Source organism: Quercus robur, chromosome 10, assembly GCF_932294415.1.
Source record: "Quercus robur chromosome 10, dhQueRobu3.1, whole genome shotgun sequence".
NCBI classification, from domain to species: domain Eukaryota; kingdom Viridiplantae; phylum Streptophyta; class Magnoliopsida; order Fagales; family Fagaceae; genus Quercus; species Quercus robur.
This window is the reverse complement of record NC_065543.1, coordinates 38,635,384-38,648,981: the sequence shown is the minus strand read 5'-3', so window position 1 is coordinate 38,648,981 and position 13,598 is coordinate 38,635,384. Positions and strand designations below refer to the sequence as shown.

General features: G+C 33.8%; 1 protein-coding gene across 6 annotated transcripts in view; it reads right to left on the bottom strand.

Annotated features, from left to right (window-relative positions):
• Nucleotides 1–6,852: 6,852 nt before the first annotated feature.
• Nucleotides 6,853–13,598, bottom strand: part of LOC126701592 (receptor-like protein 7) — an 84,090-nt gene continuing 77,344 nt past the window's right edge. For 2 of the 6 annotated variants that reach the window (XM_050399792.1, XM_050399794.1), the window contains exon 2: nt 6,853–9,949. In XM_050399792.1, coding sequence (XP_050255749.1) covers nt 7,176–9,949 — 2,774 coding nt within the window. In that variant the 3' untranslated portion in view covers nt 6,853–7,175. Of the gene's footprint in view, nt 10,465–13,598 lie in introns of those variants that run through there. The other 4 variants (XM_050399795.1, XM_050399791.1, XM_050399793.1 and 1 more) reach the window with 4 other exon arrangements.

Genomic DNA, 13,598 nt, shown 5'->3' with positions numbered 1-13,598 from the left:
AAATTCTAATATGGAAGGTAAAAAAGTGACTCAATTTACATGAATTTGAAATTTGAAATATAAATTTCAATTGGAAACATTGAAAATTCAAATCTTATATAAAAAAATAGAAACAGATACTTTAATAACTTGCAAGCCTAAGATGGTATCAATTGTCTCAATAAACTACAAATTGGGGGCCACAGAGACAGAGGATAGCAAGAGTCTATGAAAGCCTAAGATGCTTGCAAATTTGGGGCCACAGGGGTAGCAAGGCAAGGGTCCTAAAAATAAACACTAGTTTTTATGTTGGTATTTACCACTAAACACTTTTTTAGTTTTAAGTGCTAGACGTGTGTCTCTGTCACAATCACAAACACCAAACTATGCTATCACATAGCGTGAGATTTTTAATGATTTCTGCTTGGTCCGAGAGTTAAAATCTTCCTTAAAATAGTGGGAGGCCACAATTGGTGGGTCTGTCATATGTGTGTGTGTGAAAAATGTGCCTTCTTGGAAATGCCATTCTCATGGTCCCTTTTTCAAGCTATTCGAAAGCTCCATTAGAATTTAGGAATTGGAAGGTTTTAATGGAGACCCACATGGTATAAGGTTTTTTTTAAAACCCTATCCTCATAGGCTCAGCCTCTGCTTTTAGTTGCACAATGTGGGCTGCAATTCACCGCTCCCCCTTATAATTTACTGAATTGTTTACGTGCTTTGTCTACACTACACAAATATTATTTATACTTATTATGCAAAAGTATAATTGGGTTTTGTTTGCTCCATGTTACAAAAGGATTATTATTATCATTGAAAGAAGAAAAAAAAAAAAAAACCAATTTAGGTTGAAATGTTTATTTATTTGGGGTGGGGAATGGGGTTTATGAAAGCTGGCCTTTAATTGTGTGAATGAAATTTTAGATTACGAAGGAGTTGTGTTGTGTGGGTGTTAATCCCACATTGAATGTGTGTTAGATAGATATGGATTAAATAAAGTGATTATGAGAAGTCTTTATTGCAATTTAATTAGTTATTTTTAATTATCTTTTGCTTTGTTAGGTTTTTATTTTTTTATTTTTCGGGCATGATATGTAGATCCTAAATGGTATATATAAGATGTATTAAAAGTATCTTCTAAAAAAGAAAAGATGTACGTAATTTCTACTAGAAACAAATAGACTAAACTACAATTTTGGCCCTCAAAACTTGTGGTTGTTTTCATTTTGGCCCCTTAAAAGTTTGAGATTTTTTATATTGGTTCTTTAAATTTGATTTTGTTTTCAAAATGGTCTTTTTACCCATATTTATAACTGATCAGGCTATTAAGTGCTAATAAAATTACGGTTTTTTTTTTTTTTTTTAGACTCTGAACGACAAATTAGTCATAGACAGGAACAAAATGCTCATGTTGAAAACAAAATCAAACTTAGTAGATAAAAATGAAAAATATTAATTTTAAAGAACTTTAATGAAAATAAGGAAATAACTCTAAACTTTAAGAATCAAAAGTATAATTTAATTTAACAAATATAATATATATGATTCTGTAGTTGGAAGTTTGGACATGAAACCTCTATGGAAAGCTTAGGAAATGGAACATGGTTATTTAGTAATTGGGTAATACTAGTATAATCCCAAGCACACCTAATAAATCATTATCCTTATTTCTTTCTCTTTAACAATTTGAATTTATTAAGACCCTTATAGCTCAACTAATATCTTTTGATGTTTCTAACAGAGACATCCATAGTTCAGATTTCCTACCTTCATCTATTAATTTTTTTTTCTCTACTTTTTAAACTATGTGAATTTTTCAAAAATTTTGGTAGAATAAGGCAAAACCAATATTATAATATTCAGGGCATTAGTAAAGGTAATAGTTTTCTCTTATTTGGCTCACACGAAAAGTTATTTATATTTATTGTAATTCTAAATAATTACATGATTTTTTTTTTTTTCATTCATGAAAATATACCCTAAATTAAAAAAAAAGTTATATTTTTAGGCTATTTGAGAGCCTTTTTTTTTTCTTTGGATACAAGTACGTATTAAGAAAGAAAAGCTATACAAAAGCAAAGGGGCATACCCTGGAGAACAAAAAACTAGCACCTTCAAAAGCTTTCAAGTTGTATGAGAGACTACACATGAAGAAGGGTTTTGGCATCAAAGGGAGAAATAAAAGGAAGAAAAATTCTACGTAGGAATTAGGATTAACAAATATCTAGAGACATACCACAAGATCTTTGAAGCCATCTATTTTCCTAGGATGGCTTAAAACCTCGAAAAGCACTAAGCCTAGCTCTAACATTAGTGATCATACATTCATTTCTAGCTCTAGCTTAAAAATTCTTGAATTCCTTTCTTTCCAAATAGCATAGCCAGTTTTGGCTAACATACTCTAAATTCCATTTGTGAGCCTCAAATGAGAAATCATAAATTTATGCAAAAACATTAAGTGGGAAAACATGTTATTCTATAAAAAAAAATGTCATTTGAGAAAAAGGCCTACGTTAGTCAACTGTTTATCATCAATCGGTCTATTTGATTTTTTTTTTTTTTTTTTTGAGAATCCAGCCGAAGATTTTCATTAGCTTTTCATTAGATTGAAATTGAAATTTTGTCAAGAATTACAAAGCTGTTAGCCTCCCAGTGAATATCTTCCCTCCATATATGTGGAGTAGAAATTTTTTTGGCTAATTTAGCAAGCTTATCCGCTACTGTATTACCACTACGTTTTACATGGGAAAAAGAAGCAAAGAGAAATTGAGAAACTAATTTTTGAGTTTCATTAGTTAAGTGACCAAAGGAAGCCAAACTTGGCGAGGTTGTCGTAAGGTGCTTGTAAACTACTTCGGAGTCTCCATCAAAAATTACCTCTTGGAGACCAAGTTCAATTGCAAAAATAACTGATCTTCGCCAAGCCAAAGCCTCTAAGAGCATTCACAACAGTGGAGGTATATTGCTATATTGCTAAAATTTAGCTCCACATACTCAAAAGACACGCTGCAGCAGTGGAGGTATAAGCCAAAAATTTAGATGTTCCGCTACAGTGCACATCTATATATAGATGTGCACTGTAGCTGATAGCAAAAAAAAAAAAAAGAATTTTTTATTCGGCCGGTTAATAAAAAATTCACTCATCTTTCTCCGTCTCTCTCTCAGTCACTCTCTCATCTCCCCAGTTTTTTTTTGTTTTGCTGAATATCTCCCCAGTCACTCTCTCATCTCTCTCTCTCAAGGAAACTTCTCTTCCACCGCCGATCTCCTCACGCCGCCTCACGCCTCATGCCTCACGCCTCACACCTCACGCCGCTGATCGCCACCGAACGCTTGCTCATCAAGTCGCCGGTCTGAAGCTCATCGAAGCCATCGGTCTGAAGCTCATCGAAGGTCGCCGACGTTGTGTCGCCAATCGCCTCATCTCACGCCGTAGATCATTTGCTCATCAAGCCGCCACGCCGTCGATCGCCTCATCTCACGCCGCCAATTGTTTGCTCATCAAGCCGCCGATCTGAAACCCATGGAGCTCGCCGACGTGCCGCTTGTTTGTGATTTGTGATTTTTTATTTTATTTGTGATCGGTGAATTTGTTTGGTCTGGTAGAGGAAAGAGGAAAAAGATTGGAGATATCGATTTTTTTTTTTTTTTTTTTGCTGTGGACTGGTGGTGGTGGTGGTGGTGGTGGCGGCGATGGCGGTGGCGGTGGCTGTGGCTGATGGTAGAAGTGGTTGTGGCTGTGGCTGATGGTAGAAGTGATTGTGGTTGGTGTTGTGAAAATTTTTTGGGTAGTAGAATATATTATTTTATTATAGTGGTTATATTATTTTATTGTGGTGTTTATATTATTTTATTGTATAGAAAGCTAAAATAGATCCACTGCTGTAGTATGTGTGTAAGTAAAATAACTAAAGTAACTTTTGGTTGAGCTAAATTGCTATATTTTCAGCTCCACTGCTGTGGATGCTCTAAGTCATCCACAAATGGAGTTTTACTCAGACCCAAACTAATGGGTAATTAGGTATATTCTTGCCTGGACACAGTTGGATATCAATGTGAGTTGGCTCTGCTTAGTTTCGAATGAAAATTTTAGGTATCATTGGAGATAGAAAGCTACTTGGGTTGAGTTTGTATTGTGTTTTACTACCACCCAGAACCATCTCATTTCATTTTTCTAAACCTGTACAATGGTCAATGGCCAAGACTACTAAATTCAGCTGTATCCTAGAAATTGATGTGTAATCATGCTGAGACACTCAGGTTGGTTGCTTTTGTGGCAATTGGACTAATATTCGTATGATGTTTGAGTGTGAGAGGCCTAATTGAGTAAGAGCTGCACCATAGCACTATATGTGCTATAGCTGACCAATTAAGGGAGTAATTAGAAAGATCCCTACTCCATCACTATGTGAGCCCTAATTAACCATTGCATAGTCCATTTTGTGTCCTTTTCAACCCAGAACTATGTTATGAAGTGAATGTTTGATGGAGTAGGTCTATGAAAGCGGTCAAGAGTGAATGAATTTACATAAGTGTATGGGGAAGATTATTTAGAACACATTATTCATTTTATAGCTCATAGCCCAAGCAATTATGATGAATCTATTCTTCACATAATCATTAGCATATTATATGGTATGGGATTAAGTATTGCTCTGAGTTTTGAACTCATGAGGGATTAAAGAAACTTGGTCAAGTGTGATCAATTAATTTGGGGCATAGACTAGATATTAGGAGTAATGTACTAAGTTAGTTTATATGGTAACTTAATATAATACTCCTACCCTACACCTTCTTGTTAGGTCGTACATTCCATTTTCTGTATGAAGAGAGGATTGGACCAGAGATTGAAAGGAGCCAATTCTGATTCTAGTACCCAATGTGGATGAGTGGGAGATGTTAGAAATTAGATTGGGTTTTGACCTAACCCATAACCCATGGATCGTTCACATGGGTTATCTGATTAGTGAGTTTAAATTTAATCTGATTGATCTTGATATGAGTTGTCAAGATCAATAGTGGAGTAATTTAAACTTAGTGGTTAAATACTTTTAGGGACTACCCATTTGATAGTGGGTGGATCTATCTTGATATTTAAATACACTAATAGCAGCTAGATAACTAATCACTAATAGTGAATATTGTAAGAACAAAGAACATACGTATAATTTTGTAAGTGCTCTCTTAAATAGACTATTTTTCTCTAAGGACACCATCTACAATGCCCTAGAATTTGGAGCATGGAATATATGGGAGACTGTAGTAGATTCTCTAGTGACTTGATTGTGTTCCATAAGGTGAATAGATCATGATGAGGAGTTTGTAAAGCAAGTAAAGAGCAAGATCCAGCAAGTATATAATTTGTTCTACAAAGGTATGTGTCTTCATCCTAATCAACACTATTTTAAGAATAGACCTCTATCTTCACATTCAAATATAAAAAATATTCTCTCTTGCTTAAAAGTTTAATAAAAGATTTTGTAATTATCAAAATAGGAGATACAAATTAAAATAATTGAGTATTTAAATCCACATGTTTCAAGGAATTAACTTTATCTATTTGAGCATAAACCAATTTTCAATTAATTTTGGTCCCTTATTAATGTTTGCAAGTCACTTTAAGGCCGGTTGGTACAGGAAAATCCACATTACCTGGCATCTAGATTTCTTGGAATGTGATGTCTTGCAATTTGGATGTATTGGAATGTAACTATTCTTATATTTGGTTTATTCTTAGGAATCTTTTTTTTTTTTTTTTTTTTTGAGGTAAGAGATAGATATTTTATTTATTTAAAACTATAAGAGGTACATCACTTGGACTAAATACCTGCACTAGGGAAAGAAAGCCCATATACAAAAAGACAACCTACCCAGATATCACAGCACCACAGGCTTTACAATATGGAGAAGAACACGCTAGAGCACTGAGGGAGAAAAGACTAAGACAAAATACCCAAACGAAGCCCAAGTCCCACACACCACAATACAAAGCTTTTAAACTGCAACACCACAATGCCATTTATCATCATTCCAAGCAATTTTCTATCTTGCCTCGATTTCCAAAAATTGCAATTTGACACATAATTCTTCTTTTTCTACCTTGCCTATCTCTCAGTATGCCATGTGTTCATGCTTTAAATCATTATTTTTCACCCTAAACAATATCAGATTACTAGTAGCTGGTACTATAAGACAGTCAACATAGTATGGTATTTGTAATAATGCTCTCTCTCATATGTGAGAGGATTTTAACCCATAGAATTCAATTCATAATAAACGTGATTTACCATCAACTAAGACTCTTATCTCCATATACTAATCGGCAACTTGTGCAATGCACAAGAAAGTTTAAGATAATTTTTTCAACTTTTTTTTTCTTTTACTTAAATATGAAATTTCACAATTATAGTAGTTATTAATAGACATTTATTATAATTGTGTGTGTTTATGGAATTATATAGTCTACTATTTAAAGAAAATATGATGTACCAAGATTCTAATAGGTGGTTTAAATATAAAATAGAATTTAAATTCAATTTTAAAATATATATTAGAATAATAACATGTAAAATTATGAGTTCTAGTTAGCTAAATAGATAAAATCTTTGATAGTCTGATTGTTAAATAAGAAAGCTGAGGTTCAATCTTTACCTATACCAAAAACTAATTGGTGTAAAAAAACAAAAAATAACATATAAAATTTTTATGTGGCACAATATTATACATCTAACTCATTTATGACAAAACTCAAAACCCACCCAACTAAATCCAATTATCACACCTATTACACAATAACTTAATTTTATTAATAGTTTTACCTCAAGACCATCTCAGGTCAAAGCTAAGAAAATATCACAAAAACACAAGGGCAAGGAAGGAAAAAGCACAACGCTGATATATTACATAGATTTTGGTGCAGACAACGATTCCATCTAGTAAAATGATGTTGCCTAGCTAAATCTCTAAAACAAAGGAAAGGAAAAAGCAAATATAGTAATGCTAACAACACATACCAAGATTTATTTTTTGGTGCACACAATGGTTCCATCCAGTACAATGATGCTGCCCACCTAAATCTCTAAGAGAAAGGAAAGGAAAAAGCAAATATAATAATGCTAACAACACATACCAAGATTTATTTGTTTGGGTAACATCTAGCTTGTTTGAATTTAACATCAAGATCCCATCCCAGTCAATTATCTTCCTATATGGTGTTGAACTGCATAGTGAAGATAAATGAACCATTTATACTTCCTTGCGATCACAATTTGCCCAATAATAACTCCAATTATGAATCCACAACCATATCCGATCACGACTACTTTCCAGCCGAATTCAGATAGCAACTTGGAGTCTTGATTTAAAGGAGTGTGCAATGAGTCCTCGAAATTTCCACATTTCTTTGGCAAAGGACTTCCACACAATCCAGGATTACCATCGAAAGACTTGTCCTGAAAGGTATCAAATTGGAACCCATGTGGTATAGGCCCTATTAGATGATTGTTAGAGACATTGAAAAATGCAAGGAATGTGAGCTGTGTTAGTTGTGGAGGGATCTCTCCAGACAACTTGTTTTGAGAAAGGTCCAATGATTCTAGCGCTGTCAACTTCTCCAAGGATGAAGGGATAGAACCAGTGAGTAAGTTGTTGGAAAGGTTGAGCAACTGGATTCCTTTCAAATCCCCCATGAGTACTGGAATTTCTCCTTCAAATTTATTACTTGAAAGATCCATGGCTATGAAAATATATGGGATTCTCTCGTATGCAATCTCTATGCCTCTGTTTGTGAATGTCATTGAGTAACTGTAATGATATTTCCCTGAATATTTAGGAACAATGAAATTCATGTTCTCTTGCATATACATTTGACCGTGCTTAACAATGATTTGCATGGCTTTCCAAATTCGAAAGTACTCAAATGGTAACTTACCAGTGATATTGTTGTAAGAAAAGTCAACGATATGCAAGTTTGGAAATACAAAATTACTTTCAGGTTTCCCTATTACACCTTGGAGTTGATTATATCGTAATATAAGAACCTCCAATTCAGGAAGAACCCCCAACCAAGCGGGGAAAGAATCATTCAATTGATTGTTTCCGATAACAAGAGTTTCCAACATAGTACAATTCACCAACGATCTTGGTATCCACCCCTGCAATTGATTTCGACTAAAATCAATCATTTTCAATTTGCTCCCCTTCTTGCATATTTGAGGAATGTTGCCGTGAAAGTTGTTCCTTCTTAGATTGAGAATTGATAAGGAAAAACTGAGATTTCCCAAACAGTTTGGAAGCATGCCACTCAAGTTGTTAGATGACAAGTCAAGGGCAACAAGAGAACTTAGATTGCAAATCATTTGTGGGATTTCTCCAGTTAGTGTGTTATTTGAGACTAGGTAAGTAAGGATGGAAGGTGATGGGATAGGAAGTGATCCCTGCAGCTTGTTATTACTAAGATCCAAATATTGTAGATTGGTCCATGGTAGAATAACAGGAAGTTGGTGGAAACCTGTTAGAAAATTGTTAGACAGATTTAGATTCCAGAGAGTTTTTATACTTGAGTTCCACATCCATTTTGGTATTAGGCCGCTAATTTTGTTATCAGAAAGTTTCAAATACACCAATTCATCTTGGCATTTTAGAAAATCTGGGAACTCATCTAAGTCACAAGAATCCAGTCCTAGGAACTGAAATTTTGGAAAAGTCATGTTGTTACTAGGCTTTGTCGGCAATGAAATTTGGTTGGAAGATAGTTGGAGATCAAAGAGGTTTTGGAGTTTCATAAAAATGTCAAATTCAACTCTACCACCAAAGTGATTAGAATACAGATAGAGTCTTTCAAGATTCATAAGCTTAGATATCCATGATGGTATTGAACCATGCAAACCATTGCTTCCAAGTCGCAAATCAGCTAGTTGGGTAAGGTTTGCTAGCCAAGATGGAATATGGCCCATTAAATTACAATAATCAAGGTTTAAATATCTAAGTTGGGTAAGGTTTCGAAGAAAAAATGGGATGCTACTATTCAAATTGAGGTTCGCTAGGCCCAACACATTGAGTTTAGTTTGCTTACCGATCCAATCCAAAGTACCAGACTTGAAATTGTAAGCTGAAAGGTCCAAGTAGATGAGCTCGGTAAGATTACCAAGTGAGGATGGTACTGGTCCAGAGAAATTGCAATCACTAACATCAATAGAATTTAACAACTTGAGGTCACCAATTGAATCTGGTAGCTCACCATAAAAACTCGTACCCGCAACCATCAAGACTTTAAGGGGGCTGCTTCTGTTAAATTCCGGAACATATCCAGTGAGATCTGCATTGTACCGCACACTGAGGACCTCTAGATTTGGAAGTTGAAAAATTCCTGCCGGGAACTCACCATGCAAACCACACTCTCTAAGATAAAGAGAAGTTAAAGAAGTAAGGTTTGCCATGTTATTGGGCACTGTCGAAGATATATCTACCTGAGTAAGATATAATTCCTCCATGTTTGGAAACTTCTCAACCAGGCTTTGTAAGCCAGGGTTTTGGAGCTTCAATGAATTGAGTCCGAGATCAAGATAAACCAACTTAGAAAGCTGTAAAATTTCGGCTGGGATTTGGCCTGCAAATCCAGAATTGCAGAGGTCCAAATAAGTTAGATTCGAAAGCTGCCTAATACCATCCGGGATTCCAGATTGATTAAAGTCATTGAAGGAGAGATTCAGCCTCTGGAGATTAACAAGACGGAAAAGGCTACTACTGGAGTTGATAGAACCATAGAGCCAACTACTGCTGAGATCAAGGCTGATCACATGACCGGTGTCCTTATCGCAACCAACACCATCCCATGAGCAGCAATCATCACTCTCAAGCTTCCACGAAGAAACCTTCGGGTAAGCAGAAGCTTCATAAGATGCAGACTGATTGATGATAAAGCTTTCCTTGAATTGCAGCAAGGCGAAGCTCTCATCATCATGGCATAATGGTTGCACGAAAGAAGAGCTAGCAAACATAAGATTATACAACGAAAGTAGAGCAAGCAAGTGCATGAGCATGAACAGAGAAATTGATAAACCCATAATGTTGTACTGAATTTTGTTTAGCACTCTTAGAATTTAAGAATAAGAAGGAAAACTAGAATAAAATGGTACAAACTTCTTAGATTTGCACTGAAATGAGATTGGGGAAATTCTCAGATTTGTGGATGAAAATAAAATGAAAGAGATACTTCTATTGGATGATATGTAGGAGATGAAGAAAAGCTAAGCTTTTACAAGAGAATTACAAGAAGACTTATTGAAGATTGCAGAACAAACACACAGAGAGCAAAAGGAAAGAGTGAAAAGAAAGAGAGATTTGTGAGGAAGAGAAGTTTGTTATTTCACTATATGAAAAATTTACACAATGTACAGGTATATATAGTCAACCTAAGAATCCAGAAAGCTCGGATCACTCATAAATATCTTATAGAAATATCTTCTAACAACCAAAATAGATTATCCCACTTAAACACCTGCCATAACAGAATTCTGGAATCAGTAACTAACCGTTGCTTCGCTGGAATGAGATAAAACGCACCGTGTGACTGAATTAAAGTTGCTTTTGAAAAACGCACCTGGAGGCTGGAAAGTCAAGATGGAATATTATTTTAATCAGAAATATGCTTATCGTGAGAGACCCGCAATTTCAAGTCAAGCTCACAAATCACTATAGTTGAGACGACCTGGACTATTTGGATTCTGGAATTAGGCAGAGATGAACGGATACAACTTATTTAGATTTTTGTTTGAATTATTATTATTTTTTTTTTACCGAAAGTGTTATATTTTAAAAAAGTGAAAAAAAGAAAAAGAAAAGGAAAAGTAGTTTATAAGCTAGTACCAAATACGGGTCTTTTGGCTTAATATTGTTAAATTCGAAGTTAATTTGTGCTATAGGTACTGTTCCAACTTATTTAGGAATTTGAGGAAAGAGAGTGAATTTCGACAATACCGTTGCCGAAATTCAACAAAAGTAGGAGAGAGAAATTTTTGATTTTCGGCAACACCATCACCGAAATTCCTTCTGCACATTTCAATTTTTTTTTTTTTTTAAGAAATGATATGTGCACACAATTTTTACAATAATTTTACAACATTTTCACAATAAATCACAGGTAATTAGTTATTATTAGTTAACATTTGAATTTAACACTGAGATTACTTTTTTAATCCAACAATAACAACCTGCCACTTAAAATTTCCCTCCTATTTCGGCAATGCCATTGCCACATTTCACTTTTTTTTTTTTTTTTTTTTAAGAAATGATATGTGCACACAATTTTTACAATATTTTTACAACAAATTTTAAGTGGCAGGTTGTTATTGTTGGATTAAAAAAGTAATCTCAGTGTTAAATTCAAATTTTAACTAATAATAACTAATTACCTGTGATTTGTTGTGAAAATGTTGTAAAATTATTGTAAAAATTGTGTGCACATATCATTTTTAAAAAAAAAAAAAAAAATTGAAATGTGCAGAAGGAATTTCGGTGATGGTGTTGCCGAAAATCAAAAATTTCTCTCTCCTACTTTTGTTGAATTTTGGCAACGGTATTGCTGAAATTCACTCTCTTTCCTCAAATTCCTAAATAAGTTGGAACAGTACTTATAGCACAAATTAACTTCGAATTTAACCATATTAAGCCAAAAGACTCACCAAATACACCCGCAATGCCATATCAATAATGTTGAGGAAGACTGAAGACGATCAATAAAAAAAAAAAAAAAGAAATACTTATATTGGATGATATGCATGAGAAATCTGTGTTTTGAGCTTTGATTGGAACAAAATGTTGAGGGAGACTGAAAACGATCAAGAACTTATCTTGAGAAAGAGAGAGACTCGAGATTAGAGAAAGAGTGGCTGAGAAGCGAGAGGATGTCTACATCATTAATCACATTATAGAAAGAGCGTGACAAGAAGACTGAGGAGTAAAATTTAAAAAGGAGTTTGAATCTGAATTGAAGACTTAGGCTAGGTGGTAACATGCAGTCATAGACTTAGGAGAAAAAAGGAAAAGAAAACAAGAGTTAACGTGTGGGACTAGACAAGACTATAAAAGTAGGAATGACTTGTTTAGTCACTCTGACATCTTGAACTTTGGTTTTAGTGTTTTTTTTTTTAATAAATAGTTTAAAGTTGAAGTTAAAATATTAAACTATTTATTATATATATTTATATGAAACTTAAATAGCAAATTTTAATTTGTCAACAATTATTAATTAGAAAAAAAAAGGGGAAAGAATAAAGAAAATCTTTCAATTTTTTATATTATATTTTCTTAGTAAAATTATGAAAAATGAAAATTCATGTAAAATTTATTAAAACATTTTAAATTAAATTATTCATGACATCATTAGTTCGACTATTGATCGATTTCAGTTGGACAATAAAACTGATAATTAATCCCTTTATCGTTTCTTTGATTATATAGATTTTTAAAATCATGTGTAACGTCACATAGACTAATGTTAATTCTTTTTTATAATACTTTTTGGCTTTTTGCTACACGTATTATTGCCTTCCCATATGAATGCCACCTAATATAATATAGAGGGTAAAAACTTTAAGAACTATTCTTTTTTGGATTTTACTAATGTGTGCCCTTAGGGCACACATTAAGCTATCTATATTTAGAAACATTTTCTCGGAAATTGAAAAAGTTGACAATACTTTTTCAATTCCCAATAAAATATTTCCAAATATAGGTGGCTTAAGGCATATATTAACCGGATCCTTCTTTTTTTTTATTGAGAATCACTTTAAGAACCATTCTTTTTAATCATATGAAGTTTATTTTAGTTAAAAAAAAAAAGGTATATTATAACAAATAGTGCTGATTGAATTTAACATAACAAAGTATATTTTAAATATGTGGATAGTGATGTGAGGCTTATTTTTAATAAAAAAGTTGTTGAAAAGTGTAATTTACGGGATCTGTAAACAGTGCATGAGAGCACTGTTCACAGTTGAATGGTCAACAATTGTAAGCTGAACCAAAAAAAAAAAAAAGCAAAATATGCTACAGTAAAACGTGGACTTGGAATAAGCTGAATCCATACTGCACCTAGATAGAAAGAGAGAGACTTAAGATTAGAGAAACAGTGGCTGAGAAGTGAGAGGATGTCTACATCATTAATCATTATTATAGAAAGAGTGTGAAAAGAAGACTGAGGAGTAAAATTTAAAAAGGAGTTTGAATCTGATTTGTGGACTTGAGGCTACGTGGGTTACATGTGGTCATAGAAAACAAAGAGTTAACGTGTGGGACTAGACAAGACTATGAAAGTAGGAATGACTTGTCTATTCATTCTTTTTTCTTTCTTTTGCGGAACGACTTGTTTAGTCATTCTGACATCTTGGACTTTGGTTTTTTTTTTTTTTCAATAAATAATTAAAAGTTGAAGTTAAAATATTAAACTATTTATATATAAATATAGAAATATGTGGGAATCGGTTCAGAATAATAGGTTGATTGGGTTCTGGGCCCGTCTGAGGACCAGTTTGTCCGAGGAGACGTCGCGGCCCATAATCCTTATTCAGGCCTACTGGGTCAAAGAGAACATGTCCAAGGAGTAATTCCTTCTCGGACAT